The sequence below is a fragment of the Chiloscyllium plagiosum genome, chromosome 6 (genome assembly GCF_004010195.1).
Source record: "Chiloscyllium plagiosum isolate BGI_BamShark_2017 chromosome 6, ASM401019v2, whole genome shotgun sequence".
NCBI classification, from domain to species: domain Eukaryota; kingdom Metazoa; phylum Chordata; class Chondrichthyes; order Orectolobiformes; family Hemiscylliidae; genus Chiloscyllium; species Chiloscyllium plagiosum.
The window spans coordinates 72,783,752-72,799,401 of NC_057715.1; the positions used below are offsets into that span (position 1 = coordinate 72,783,752).

The following is a 15,650-nucleotide window of genomic DNA, read 5'->3' on the forward strand; positions in this document are numbered from 1 at the left end:
AAAGATAGACTATTTTGTTAATAAAGGAGCAATTTTCCCAGTTTGTTTCCTTACAAACATGAGCAGTCTGCTGTTGCACCAACTAATTTGCCTCTCTTGACTGTTTAAAGTAGCATGTAAGCAACAGAAAATATGCAATGAAGTTCCTTGACTTTACATGTAGACTGTCTTGGTTTAATGGTGCCATGAGCCTGGTTTTCAACTGAAATACCTGTATTAGCGAGTTTTGAGAAGATTTGAAGCTCAGGTTGAGTTCTGGATGTAGGTTTGTTCTTTGAGCTGGAAGGTTCATTTTCAGACGTTCGTCACCATACTAGATAACATCTTCAGTGAGCCTTCGGATGAAACACAGCGGATAATTTCTGCTTTCTATTTATATGTTTTGGTTTCTTTGGATTGGTAATATAATTTCCTGTGGTGATGTCATTTCCTGTTATTTTTCTCGGGGGGTAAATGGGGTCCAAGCCAATGTGTTTGTTGAAAGAGTTCTGTTGGAATACCATGCTTCTAGGAATTCTTGTGGGTGTCTCTGTTTGGCTTGTCCTAGGATGGATGTGTTGTCCTTGTCGAAGTGATGTCCTTCCCTATCTGTAATAAGGATACTAGTGAGAGAGGCTCATGTCATTCTGTGGCTAGTTGATGTTCATGTATCCTGGTGGCTAGTTTTCTGCCTGTTTGTCCAATGTAGTGTTTGTTACAGTTCTTGCACGGTATTTTGTAAATGACATTAGTTTTGAATACATGAACATCACCTTGCCACATAACAACATGACCCTCTCTCACTAGTATCCTTACATACAGATAAGGAAAGACACCACTTCGACCGAGACAACACATCCATCCTAGGACAAGCAAAACAGAGACACATACGAGAATTCCTAAAAGCATGGCATTCCAACCGGAACTCTATCAACAAACACATTGACTTGGACCCCATTTACCCCCCTGAGAAAAATATCAGGAAATGACATTACCAACCCAAAGAAACCTAAACATATAAATAGAAAGCAGGAATCATCAGCTGTGCTTCATCCCGAAGGCTCACTGAAGATGTTACCTAGTATGGTGACAAAATGTCTGAAAATGAACCTTCCAGCTCAGCGAGCAAACCTACATCCCAAAATACCTGTATATTTACAAAATACAAATCTCATAAAGTGGATTATTCATCTTTACTATGATTTTCAAAACATTTTCATAGGTGGCAAGGCAACGTAAACCACAATGCCATCATTACACCCTGTGTAATTGGATGGTTGTCAGATGACTTAGGAGAAGAAAAATGCAGGGACTGGAGGCAACACCACTTTATTTGATTGAATGCTGCTTGCCATTAGAATTAATAGAAATTGGAATCATATCACTTTATGTTCTTTTCCCCATGTATTCTCACCAGAATAACGCATGTTACAGGCAGTACCAGGTAGCTTGAGTCACTGTTCCTGTGAACAAAACAACCTGTCCAAAGCTACTGCATTGAGCTGAAGGAGAAAGCAGAGGCCTTTTAAATAAGGATTTGTTAAGTAGAAATTGAATTTTAAGGAATTGCAATGTAATGTAGGGAGATAAAATATTTTTGATTGTGACAGCCTATGATGCAAAGAGCTGTAATTTGTTGAATTAGATGCGTGATTCTTCCTGTCCAGAATATTATTTAAAAGCTATACTTTTCTTTAAATATTTAGATCACTATCTGGACGCATTGTCGGAGGAGTGTGGTGGTTCTTCACCCTGATTATAATTTCTTCCTACACGGCAAATCTTGCTGCTTTCCTGACTGTAGAGAGAATGGTGTCACCTATAGAAAGTGCTGAAGATCTTTCAAAGCAAACTGAAATTGCGTACGGAACACTGGACTCAGGTTCTACAAAAGAATTTTTCAGAGTAAGCCTCTCTATGTCTGACAGGGTTAGGTATTCTACATTAACAAAGCAAATCCATATTCAGTCAGATCAAACACAGAGGGATACATGTGCAGTCAGCTTGGAATTGAAGAAAGTGGAAAGATGTGACAATAGCTACTGGTTGAAATGATCAAATTCTCCATATTACACAATGTTTCCTCTGTTGCTGAAAGTGGAGTGAAAATTGCTGTTTGTAGAGATCAGCAAGCCAGCATTAAATAGTAGAGATGTGAGAAGGCATGAATATTCTGAAGATGCATCCGATTATCTTTAAAGGTTAAGGAGTGTCTTGCAGAACTTTACTAGTTGTTATAGAGAATATGATAAGATTAAGTGTTCTTGATAAGTGGAAGGAACAGGCTTAAATGGATTAAAAAATACAAGGGTTCTGCTGAGTGAAACAGAATAATGCTTCCATAGATCTGGCATTCAGAAATATTGTCACACTTAGTTTCCTGTCATATTTGTCCTTTTGATTTGGTAGTCTATTTTTCTTCTTGACCTGACTGTCGTTCATTGTGCTCACATTTTTATGGTATCTTTTGCTTATTAATGAGAATATTCTGACTAGAGGATGAATGGAGCATCTCTGTACATTGAAATGTTGCATTTGCTGGCCTAAACAAAGTCGAGAGTGTGATGCTGGAAAAGCAGAGCAGGTCAAGCAGCATCCGAGGAGCAGGAGAATCGACATTTCAGGCATAAGCCTGTCATCAGGAATGAGGCTTGTGGGCTGGGGACTGAGAGATAAAAAGGATGGGGGTGGCGTTGGGGGAACAGTAGCTAAGAATGCAATAGGTGGGGCGGCTTGGTGGCTCAGTGGTTAGCAGTGTTGCCTCAAGGCACCAGGGACCCGAGTTCGATTCCAGCCTTGGGCAAATGTCTGTGTGGAGTTTGCGCATTCTCCCTATGTCTACGTGGGTTTCCTCCAGGTGCTCTGGTTTCCTCCCACAAGCCAAAAATGTGCAGGTCAGGTGAATTGACCATGCTAAATTGCCTATAGTGTGAGGTGCATTAGTCAGGGGTATATATGGGGACTGGATCTGGATGGGTCACTCTTTGGAGGGTCGGTGTGGACCTGTTGGGCCAAAGGGCCTGCTTCCATACTTTAGATAATCTAATCTAATGAGGTGGGGGATAAGGTGATAGGTCAGAGAGGAGGGTGGAGCAGATAAATGGGAAAGGTGATGGACAGGTCAAGAGGGCGGTGCTGAGTTGGAGGCTTGGGACTGGGATAATGCCTGACTGGGACATTATCCCAGTCCCAAGCCTCCAACTTGGCAACGCCCTCTTGATCTGTCCATCACCTTTCCCATCTATCTGCTCCACCCTCCTCTCCGATCTATCACATTCTCCCCCACTTTTGTCCACTATCGTATTCTCAGCTACCTTTCCCCAACTGCACCCCCTCTCCCATTTATCTCTCAGTACCCTGGCCCACAAGCCCCATTCCTGATGAAGGGCTTATGCCCGAAACATCGATTCTCCTGCTCCTTCGATGCTGCCTGACCTGCTGCGCTTTTCCAGCACCGTACTCTCGACTCTGACCCCCCAGCATCTGCAGTCCTCATTTTCTCCTGGTGGCCTCACCAAAGACTGGTAAAATTTGTAGTAACTTAAATAAGGTGAAGCTTGTCTGCTATTTATAAAACAGGTTCTCAGACAGTTGAGATTTACTCTTTTATTGGTCTCCCATGCAGGAAAGTAGAATAATATCTTAGCAACAAAGATTAAAAATAGGAAGAATTACTGTGTGAACTTGTTTGCATGGAAATTACAGAGAAGTAAGAGAATTATAGTAATGTTAATTAGAGAGTAGGTTATAATAGGGTAATTAATTATCTAAATAGAGACAGGAATAGCAGTAATGTGCAGAAAGGAACAAAACTTCTGGGAGTGTGTTCAGATTTTTTTTTTCTATTTTTGATAGACCTGGGAGTGAAGTGGGCCAATTGTCAATTGGAGAACATTTAGGGAACAGTGAACACTATATGAAAGGTTTAGCTATGGAAAGGACAAGAAATATTTCAGATTAAGAATAACTAACTAGGTATGCCAACTTCAATGGAGTAAGAAAGAACCTGGGCCAAATAAGTTGGAATCAAAATTGGAATTTAAGGTTGGCAGACAAAATAATAACCAAGCAGTGGGCTACTGTTGAAGAGAGATGCTTTAGGTATACTTCAAGGTATACTTCCATGAGGGAAACACAGGGCAAGAACATTCAGAGCTCCTTTGTATATTGAAAGAATTGGAGAGCAAAATAATGAAGAAAGAAATGTGCCTATGACAGGTATCAGGTAGAAATTACAACTGAGAACTAATCAGAGGGGAATTGGAGAGGCAAAAAAGAAAAACAAAGAGATTGTGTAAAAAATAGATTGGCACTTAACATAAGCGTTTCTATAGGCATACAAATATGAGACGTTTGTGGCCAATTTGGCAACAAAGGACATTTGAGACTAAAACAGAAAGCATATCTAACATAGGAAATTAATACTTTGTCTCCGTCTTTACCAAGGAAGAAAAATGACGAAAAGAGTGGTTAGTTCAGATATTTGAAGAATTTAAAATTGACAAAGAGGTGGTATGTGATAGATTGTTTGTTTGATAATGCATTGGTACTGGAGCTGAAAATGTGTTGCTGGAAAAGCGCAGCAGGTCAGGCAGCATCCAGGGAACAGGAGAATCGACGTTTCGGGCATAAGCCCTTCTTCAGGAATCCTGAAGAAGGGCTTATGCCCGAAACGTCGATTCTCCTGTTCCCTGGATGCTGCCTGACCTGCTGCGCTTTTCCAGCAACACATTTTCAGCTCTGATCTCCAGCATCTGCAGACCTCACTTTCTCCTCATTGGTACTGGAGGGCATGCATCCAAGGACACACAATTCAGAATGGAAAATATGGATGCATTGGCCAAATATTTCCCATCTTTCTTTGACTCAGATTTGGAGGCAGAAGCCAGAGAATTGCAAAAGTTCACATTCTTCTTTGAGTAATGGTGTACAGTTAAGCCCCGGAGCATCAGGTCTGATGGTTAACTATGGTAGTGGTGAAGCTTCTAGAAATAAAAATTTGTAACAGACATAACAGTCATTTAGGCAAATGTAAGTTAACTAAGGAAATGAAGTGTGGATTTGTTAAGGCTAAATTCTTTCTAACTAATTTGCTGATATCTTTAATGATGTAGAGAGAGAGGGTTGATGAGGGTAATGCTGTTGATATAGTGTACATGGACTCCAAAAGGTACTTAATAAAGTGCTGCGTAATAACAATAAAAGTAAAGTATAAGCTGAAATCGCCATAGTCTTACCAGATCATAGGGCTATTAATTTTTTGACACAGATGACTCGTGTTGAGTTTAACCTGAGGGTCACCATGCCTCAGGTGAGGTGAGAGGTTGAGAAGGAGAGTCCTTCATTGTAACCTCAGTTGCTGTGGGAATTAAACCCACATGGTTGATGTCATTCTGCATTGCAAACCAGCTGTCCAACCAAGAGAGAAAAGAGACAGCAGTATCATTGAAATTGAGTGAGCTGAATGACAGAAAACTGGTTAACTGATGATTTTCAAACTCTAAGAAAATTTGCAGAGGAATTTTCCAGGGTTGGAATTAGGACGCCTGCTGTTCCTGAGGTATGCATTAGCATCCTGTTCCTCACTGTACAGGACAACGTTTCAAAATTTGTGGATGATGAAAACTTAGAAGAATTGTGAAATGTGAGAAAGATTGTATGGAAAGTCAAAAGGACATAGATAACTTAGTGAAATCATAGAATCCCTACAGTGTGGAAGCAGGTCATCCAGCTCATTGATTCCACACTCACCCTCTGAACAGAATCCAACCCAGACCCACCCAGACCTACCCTATCCCTGTAACCCTGCATTTCCCATGGCTAATCCACCTAGTCTTCATATTCCCAGACCCTATGAGCAAATTAGCATGGCTAATCCTACTAACTTGCACATCTTTGGACTGTGGGAGGGAACTGGAGCACCCAGAGGAAACCCACACAGGCATGGAGAGAATGGGTAAACACAGACAGTCATCTGAGAGTGGAATCAAACCCAACTCTTTGGCACTGCTACTTCACAGTGCCAGCCACTGAACCACCATGTCACCCTAAATGGAAGGATGAAATTTAATGCAGAATGAAGTTATTCATTTTAGTCAGGAAAACGTGGAGACAATTTAGAATCAAGTATACAATTCTAAAGGAGTACAGGAACAGAGGGACCTAAGGGTGTATGTGCATAATAGGTGTCAGAGTAGACAGAGAGTAGACAGGGACAAATAGTCCCAATTGCTGCAAGAATTGAGAACTAAAAAGGACAGATTTAAGATATTTGGCAAAAGAAACAACAGAGACGTGATAAATTTTCTCACTCAGTGATTGGTTGGATTTTGAAATGTACTGGTTAGGAGTATGGTGGAGACAGGTTCAATTGGGCATTCAGGAAGGAATCGGATTATTATCCGAAGAAGAAGAATGAACAGGGATATACGGAGAAGACAGAGAAGGGGCAGTGGGTAAATTGCTCCTTCAGAGATATTGTGTTGACAGTTGTTTCAGTTGGCTGGATAGCTGGTTTGCAACACAGAGTGATGCCAACAGTGTGGGTTTAAATCCCTCAGCAGCTTAAGTTACTGTCAAATACCTTCCTTCTCAACCTTTCCCCTCACCTGAGGCATGGTGACCCTGAAGATACCAGTCATCTCTCTCCGTAATGGGGGAGCAACCCAATGGTCCAGTAGGACTAGGACAATTCTATCTTTATTGGTCCCTTGCTGTGCTGTGACAAACTACAGATTCTCTGATTCTATGATATTATAAATCTTTCATGGTTTTATCAATCTTCCTTTATCCTTCTCTGCTCTAAAGAAAACAAATTGACTTCTCCAGTCTGTTCAGTCATCGCTCCAAATTCTTCAATTACTGCACAGCTTCTAAGCAACTTGGCGCGTTTGCTATATGAATAGAATTAGATAAATACAAGTTGTGTTGATTCCAGTTTCTCTTTTTCAGAGATCAAAAATAGCAATATATGAAAAAATGTGGGCCTACATGAAATCTGCGGAACCTTCAGTTTTCACCAAGACCACGGCTGAGGGTGTGGCGCGTGTTCGCAAGTCCAAGGGCAAGTTCGCTTTCCTTCTGGAGTCCACAATGAACGAATATATTGAACAAAGGAAACCGTGCGATACCATGAAAGTAGGAGGCAACCTGGATTCCAAAGGATATGGAGTGGCAACGCCTAAGAACTCCCCATTAAGGTGGGTGGGATAGTATAACAATATGTCATTGTGTTGTTATAGTATTCCACCTACCCTGATGTCCCTTGTATTTCTTTTATCTTGTGTGACTGGTATGTGCATGATCTCATTCCACATCTTTAAAAAAATACACAGGTAAAGAATGCTCCGATCATGAAAAATGGATCAATTGTATTTTCCTAAGTGACACAAAAGCAGTGAGGAGGGCAAGCAAAACCATTCCACTTCAGTAATTTTATAATGCAGTGGTTTTTCTGACTCAACAAATAGACTGCACATGAATTTTAATATAGACACCAAGAACTGCACAGCAAACAAGTTTAATTTCCATTCACTTTACAGATAATTTAGCAATATACTCAGTAGAAAGAAGAACAATGTTGTTTTAAGGTAGTAACTTATCAAACCTTAACAGCATGTCAAGGCGCTATATTGTCAATGGATTATTATAGATAGCAGGGTACCATGTAAAATGGGCTAGAACATTTTAAAATATCCAGTGTAAGGAGACATTTTAAATTACTTTTCGTAGGACCACCACCTTCAGTTTAAAGCTTTGTATTATCCAGTAGGTAGAGGTTTATTCTATGATTCTGTGCCCCAGTTGAGTTATGACTTTCATAGGGAATGTGGATCAGAGAATCAGGGCTGTAGTGTTGTAGCCACATCTTTAACCCACATTTCCATATGGTATGATATCCAACAGGAGTGCAAGATCATACAATTTTCTCTCTTACATTCTTCTAGGGAACTTTCAGCCCAGTCACTATCAGGTATTTCATTCTCAAAGTTAATAATGTCAAATCGCCTGAGATCATGGACATTGTTTGATATAACCAGTATTTTGTGTTACTGCTTTCACCCCTCTTAGGTGTTGTGTATCTGGAGAGATACAAACATTTTATGACCGTAAATGAGATGGTTTTCTCACAAATTTGGTATACTGACTGTTGCACCAAGAAAGTCCAAGTCATGTTATACTGACGTGGCAATGAAAAAATAAGTCTGAACTTTCCCACTGGCTATTGTAACAGTAACTATACAGCTTGCAATGGAACTTATCCATCCCTCACGTTTCACTATTACCAAATGTGTTTTTCCATTTTTAAAATTTGATGTGGATGATGGTACCAGGACTACACATAGGTGACCTGATAAAGTAGTAGTCACTCTTCCTTTTGAACTACTACTGCAGTCCTAGGCCTGATTTTTGTATAGAGAAAGCGGATTAACATAATTGTACCCCAGCCTTAATTCTAGAAGTCCCATTCTGAACCCAGTACCCAGCTGGTATGGGAAATGGGGACAGGATATAGTTCACACATTTGCAGTTCACGGAGGTGACTGTGCATGTAAATGTGTAGCTGCCTTCGAACAGATTCAATTTTCATTAGTGAATGGCTAAAACTTGTCTTGTGGGCTTTACACTTTTCAAGGAAGATCTAAGCTTACCAGATTTCTTTGACAAGGTAAGATAGTCTTTTGGACGGATAGGCTAACCTTTAGGAGAGGGAAGATACCCTTTTAGAGAGGAAGGTACCATTTTAGAGAGGGAAGATACTCTTTTAGAGAGGGAAGATACTCTTTGGAAGAGGTCAAGTGTCCTTTGGCCATCAGGATTATTAAAAGTGAACATTAATGTACATAAAAATTGGGTAAACTCATTGGAATTATCAAGCTGTCAAGGCACTTTAATTTCCTGTGTGATTAATTTCACAATCTTTCAACAGAGTCAACTACCTGTCAACATTACAGTTTCATGTGCGTATGAGTACAAATACTTGTTGTTATAAGGGAAATGAGTTGTTTATTGAAGGAATGAAAGTATAGTTTTTTTTAATCATTGGTGAATGGCAGCATGGGTAGCATGAATTGGCACTAAGTTGGTATTGAAGCTATGAAGTGATATTAAGCCAGCAATAATGAAGGGATGGTTTGTGACATGGAATCCTGATGATGCTGCCATGACATTGCTGCTATTGTCCTTCTTGAGGGTCTCAGTGAAAGGAAAGGGGTAGATCTGAGGTAGATCATAACGTTGCCACAAATTGTCAATGATAAAAGGGATAGATATTGAACACAATGAGAGGAGGAGCCAATCAAGAAAATTCTTTGTTATCTTTGGGTTTCTAGTGTGACCTAGTTTTGATGTTGGGGTGTTGTTTGACTAGTAAGAATGAAGCTATTCTGACACATATATACCAGTGAAATATCCATGTGGATACTTGGCAATTATAGACGTATGGAAATTATATGTGTCTTGCCAATCTGTGGCACTTTTCTTGTGCATTTCTGAGACCAGCCCTTAAACAAAATACTGGCTGGATTTATAGCAATGCATTCTCTATCCAACAATCTTGGTTGATGTGATTAATTCTGTAATTCTGTACTTGAATCAAATGAGGTGTTGAACTTCCTTTGAAGTCCGAAAAATGAGGATTTGCCATTTGTCAGTTAATGTTGATATTCAGTGGATCATCTGTAATGAAATACCTCAGTGTTTCACAGCTGGAATCAGAAACCCATATATTGGAAACTATTGCCAAACCTTGCACCCCACTACTCTATGAGATTAAGCATTAGCAGGTCCAGAGAACTGTTCCACTATATGGCCTGGTGCATATGATTATTTACATCCAGTTCACTGTACATAAAATAATATGTTATTCTGTATATTTCTCTAGTTAGATGAAAGATCATTTCATGCAGATATTATGAGATGCATATTTCAAAAGCCGTTAATGAAATCCATTACTTAAAGGGTAAAGGGAAAGCCAACAACTTAGTATATTTGTTATTACCTATTCTGTGTCAAAAAGAACATAGTGGAAATGTCTCTTTTTACAACAACATTGCAGCCCTTTTAAATGTTACATCAGAAGCATATAGTTTTATATTCCATCGTGCAGATATTTTAAAGTAACACTATTTGTTGGCTTGACCGAGTCCATTAGGACTCAATGCTCATAGTACATATTTCCAGGACTGCTTATGCAGACATAATCATTTGAAGATTTGTTATTTCAAGATCCTAGCTTTGGCTTATGAAAAGAGGCCATGAGTGCCTGCAGGTTTAGTGCACATAAGTGCAACAACTAGACTGGCATTCTCGACATATAAGCTTTTTGCCAAGGATGCATTGTCTCTGCATTTATATCTAGCAAAATATAAGGCTATTTTCTGAATTATATAAATTGGGTACTGTTAGCAGCATGTTCACTATCATAGCTGTTCACTCAGTGTGGACAGTTGAGGTGTTAAAGTTAATTCTTGATTTTGATGAAGAGCTTCCCACTTTGCTTCATCATGTTTAATTACAGGAAAATCACTACATTCTTTCATTTTGGTATGATATGATGATCAGAGATAAACTTCAAGCTATCTTAAGATGTTTATTTATACTCCAGTGTTTTGCCATTTATGTCATTTTGACTGGGTTTTCCCTGTTAATATATTCCAAGGTAGGAATGGGTCAGTAAGTGATTCTTAAGTGTTTGTCAATTTGGAATGTTAAATCTATTAGAACAGTGCATAAAAATACAATGGCTAGAATCTTCTGATTTAGATCAGAATTCTGATTACCAGCTCAAATCAGACGAAAGATCTCATCTTAGTGCAGTTTTTTGGACAAACCAGGCACTTTCCAATACAAAGCAGCATAGATAGGTTCAGAACTCCTCATATTTAGCAGCAGAGTGGGTCAATGCTGAAACCATGCACCGTTTTGCAGCAGTAAGTGCACAGTACTGTGGTTTACTTTCTTAAGCCATTTAAACAGCTACTGAGATAAGGTAAGTGACGGGTTAGAATGGTAGGTGTGTTGGGTGCATTAGAGAGTCACATGGGTGAGGAGTACAGGTGTCCAGTTGATAGGAGCAAAGGTGCCAAGGGTTGATGAATCCAAGTACCGGAAGAGGGTATGGTACCAAGTAAGTGAGTGAGGACTTAGGAAAGTCACGTCACATGGTGGAGGAGTGTCACCTGGAGGTTTTCAGGAATGGTCCAATCAGGGAACAGTCACATCAGGTCAAGATGGTGGGAATGGGAATCATGGGAAGGAGGGTTTTGCTGGTCGCGTACTTGGGTTGTCAGATTGCCGGTTTCTGTGGGAAGTCAGGTGTGGTGGTGAGTTGGGAGATTTAGGTACAGAGATGGGGTCAGGTTTAGTAGGAAGAGGGGTTGTCATTGGTGAGTTGGAAGAGTCAATTTTTGTAGATGGTATGGAGTTGCATACCATCTAACCTCACCTGGCTAACTATTCAGGTAAGTGAATCAGAACCCTCTGAAATCCCCAACGTCAGAAGGATTCAAATGTCAGGTATTTGTCTGCTGGAAGTTTCAACTTCCCGGGAAATTCCTGCAAAGTCGGCTGCGCTGGGACCTCTAGATGTTTCCGATGCACAACCCCTGTTGTGACTGCTGCAATAACTGTCTTTCTATCAGAAGATCTGGGCCATTGTGTAGGAATACAAAACCAAGTAACTGTTGAAGGTAACAACTTTTAAAGGAAGTCAAATAAACACCTTAAGAGAAACGATCTGAGGTCCTGGAGGTAGAGAGGAATTAGAATAGACATTCCATGCTAGGGCTTGTACCTCCATCAGCACACTGAGGCAAATGACTTCCATTCACACTGAATTTTTTATAAATTGATCAATTTAAGTGACAAGTTTATCATAGTTTTTCATGAGTACTGAATTTGTTCTGTTTTACATTTGATTTCTGACCTTCATTATGTTTCTTTCTGCCTCATGGTAGCATATTTATCAAATATAATTTGCTCGCTCTGAAACAACACAAAATGAGTCAACATCTTGGGGATAATTTATCTTTTGACAGTTGTTTAAAATAAGTGATTTTGGATTGATTCTGTTCGTTTTATCCTGCCTGATGTTTCCTTGCATCAAAGTAAAGGAAATCAACAAAGAGCATAATAAGCGACCAATTTGATATTGGTCATTTGATATTGCTACGAGTTAAAATCACCCCCCATTGTCTTTACAACAAGGGAACCCCTCATCTACTACTTAACTGTACTAAAAAATTTGTAAAGGATGACTTGTCAAGACATGATTGCTGAGTCAAAGGTGCAAATCAAAATGAAAGTCTCATTTAGCATGGAACAGAAGAGATTACTATTTGTCCGCATCCGTCTCAATTTTTAACAGCTGTGCACTTTCTTACAAGTATGTTTTATCGTTTCAAGAAATGCTGTTAACCTCGCAGTTTTAAAACTGAATGAACAAGGACTCTTGGACAAATTGAAAAACAAATGGTGGTACGACAAAGGAGAGTGTGGCAGCGGGGGAGGTGACTCCAAGGTTAGCCTCAATGTCACCACAAGCGGGTAACAGTGTTACAAGTAATGGGTACGTCTGCTAGTATATAAAATGAGCTCCACAGTAACTGTCAATGTTGCACTACTGCAGCAGCTAAAATCCTGAAAAGAATTTTATTCTTTTCAACAAGTAGCAAGATGACGCAAGTACTGTAAAAGCACAAATATTTGCCCCATCTTTCCAATATAACCATTCTGGAAATTATATACAATTTATACTGGATATATATCTGTCACATTATATTTAATAGTGCATTGTTCCTTTAACTCCGATAAGTTTTTAACAATGAAAACAGCCTTTAAAGCCTTGTTGCCAATATTTCTGGTTTCACAGTATTTGTACTTGCTCTTATTTAAATACTCCCCTAGCAGTATGTGCCTATTACCTAAAGTGATACAGCAGGTCCCAGCTTTATGTCTGTTTCTGTACCTAGGGCCTATGCAGCATATTTCTTCTGGGGCTTTGCTTTATCACTTTGTAAATAAATTCTGTGTAGCTTTAATTGAATAACATAAAATAACATATATAATGTTATTTATGTTATTTTCCACGTGAAGAGTTCCTGTAAACCTTGCAGTTTTGAAACTCAGTGAGCAAGGCATCTTAGACAAGCTGAAAAACAAATGGTGGTACGATAAAGGTGAATGTGGAGCCAAGGACTCTGGAAGTAAGGTCAGTCACTGCAGTTTGGGACATACTGTTGTCTTCTCAGAACAGTTTAGGAGTATAAATACCAACTTGTAGATGTAGTTATAACTGAACGTGATATATTCAGCATCGATACTTTTCATTTTTTGTGTAATCACAATGAAACCTTCTCAACTCTTTTAGTTAATTATGATATACTTGGTCAAAGATTAGGAAAGCCTTAAAATCAAATTTACTGCATTTGAACATCAAAATGCAGAGCACAGTAATCATTAATGATCATGACTGATAATTTTGGTGCATTATATTCCAACTAATAAACATTACAAAAAGTAATAAATGAATAATGCATTAAATAACTGTTCAGGGATAGGATATTTGGCCAGACATAATTTTAACAAAAGTAATCAACTTCATAGTTGAATGAATAATATAAAATAGAGACTGAACTTTTAGCCTTATTTTATTTGTTTATTTGAAAAAAAGTGACATCTTAACATGCCTCTCAGAAACATCACAAACCACTACATATATAATGACTCACTCTTAATATATAATGCCCAATATTAAGTGGGAAAAAGCAAAACTTAACAAACAGAAAAAGCTAGATGACCAGTTAAGTATGGCTGAAAGAGAAACGTTAGCTAGAACATCTCCCTTCGATTACTGCCATGGATCTTCATTATTCAACCAGAAAAGCAATTTGGATGTTACCCAAAAGGAAGTACTCCCTCTGTACTACATAATAACTCACAGGTAAAGCTTCAGAAACCCTTACATGACAGGCTGGTGAATCAAATGATTGAAAATGGGTGAATTCTACAACAGGTTGGCAATCCACCAGACTTTGCCCAGACAATAAAGGTGAAAATTCCTCCCAGAGACACTTGTACCAGTTGATATGGCTACTTTCTATGCTACATTAATTATTTGAATCAGATTTACAAATGACAATGTCTACCATGTTCAACCATACATAATCTTTCTCCCATTTTCTTGTCTGTTACATTCAAAACTATTCTTACTCTATTTGAAATATAATAATTTGTACATCATAGAGCACAAAATGGCATTTCACCTTTCAACACCTTCAAAACGTATTTACATTACATAGAAAATCTATTTGATGCTTGCCTGCTACATTTAAAAATATTCTGGATTAGCATTCTTATGAAGGCCCCATTGATTATCAATACTCTCTTTATAACCATGTGACATTTTAGAGGACAAATAAAAATGCACTATATATCAATAAGATGATTTATCTTCAGTTGGGATGTGCTAATAGCAACAAATCATTTGTCAGATCCTGTTCAGTTATTTATTGTGTATGCAAAATAATATACACACTTTAGACAATGCAAATCATTTACACCGTTTCCTCGAGAAATTACTTTAAAATTGAGTTATAGTTTTGCCAATGTATTGTCTTGTCTTTGTTACATGAACAATCTCTTCAGTGATCTAATCGATTTGCCTTGTTTCTTCTTAGGACAAGACGAGCGCTTTGAGCCTTAGCAACGTAGCTGGAGTCTTCTATATTCTAGTTGGAGGCCTTGGTTTGGCAATGCTGGTGGCTTTGGTAGAATTCTGTTACAAGTCCAGGGCAGAGGCGAAGAGAATGAAGGTGGCAAAGAGTACACAGAATTTTAATCCAACTTCTTCGCAGAATACCCAGAATTTAGCAACATATAGAGAAGGTTACAACGTATATGGAACCGAAAGTGTTAAAATTTAGGGGTAGGATTTAGGGCCTAATAAAGTGGGTGGTGCATTTGTAATGTAGTGTTGTGGTATGATGTCTAGTGGTACTGCTTGCTTACATATTGAGCAATGGCCATAAAAGAAATACTTAAGAGGATGATACAGTGTTCGGCTGCTTATTTCTTAGCTAAGACTTTTTGGTGTTTATTGTATTTTGTTGTTGTTTTTAATCAAAATAAGGTCAGACAGTAACAGTATTTTTTTTCTTTCAATCCAGCTGACCTTTTCAGAAGCCATGAGAAACAAAGCCAGATTGTCCATAACTGGAAGTGTTGGAGAAAATGGCCGTGTATTGACTCCAGACTGTTCAAAGGCCGTGCACACTGTTCCTACCATTAGACAGAATCCAGGATTGGCTATCGTAGCATCGGATTTACCATAAAAACCAAATACTATTTGAGTGCCTTATAAAACAAAACACAACAGTTTCGGTGACTAGTAGTAATGCACCACAGACTGTGAAAATATTACAAGAATCCTCACTAAATGTGAAGACAAAGAGCAGGGTTGGGGAGAATTTGCTTGAAACAGATCACCATCAGGAAAAAGTGTGCATGAGCTCTGTTTAAAACAGCCCAGTTCTGATTTGATATCAGACAAGTTCTGTCAAGATTACGGAACAAAGCAACTAAGAACTTCTGAAGAAATACATGCCAATAAGGAATTGAAATCATTACCAGTAGAAATTCAGATGTGAAGAACCCATTGCTAGAAAAAAAAT

The 15,650-nt window shown here is 38.8% G+C and overlaps 1 protein-coding gene across 9 annotated transcripts in view; it reads left to right on the top strand.

Moving 5' to 3' along the window:
* LOC122550693 (glutamate receptor 4) overlaps positions 1 to 15,311 on the top strand; it is a 250,306-nt gene extending 234,995 nt beyond the window's left edge. For 4 of the 9 annotated variants that reach the window (XM_043691817.1, XM_043691813.1, XM_043691818.1 and 1 more), the window contains 5 exons: positions 1,686 to 1,884; positions 6,931 to 7,178; positions 12,385 to 12,499; positions 14,658 to 14,792; positions 15,147 to 15,311. In XM_043691817.1, the coding sequence (XP_043547752.1) occupies positions 1,686 to 1,884; positions 6,931 to 7,178; positions 12,385 to 12,499; positions 14,658 to 14,792; positions 15,147 to 15,311 (862 nt within the window). Of the gene's footprint in view, positions 1 to 1,685; positions 1,885 to 6,930; positions 7,179 to 12,384; positions 12,500 to 13,074; positions 13,190 to 14,657; positions 14,906 to 15,146 lie in introns of those variants that run through there. The other 5 variants (XM_043691814.1, XM_043691815.1, XM_043691816.1 and 2 more) reach the window with 5 other exon arrangements.
* The last annotated feature ends 339 nt before the right edge of the window (positions 15,312 to 15,650 follow it).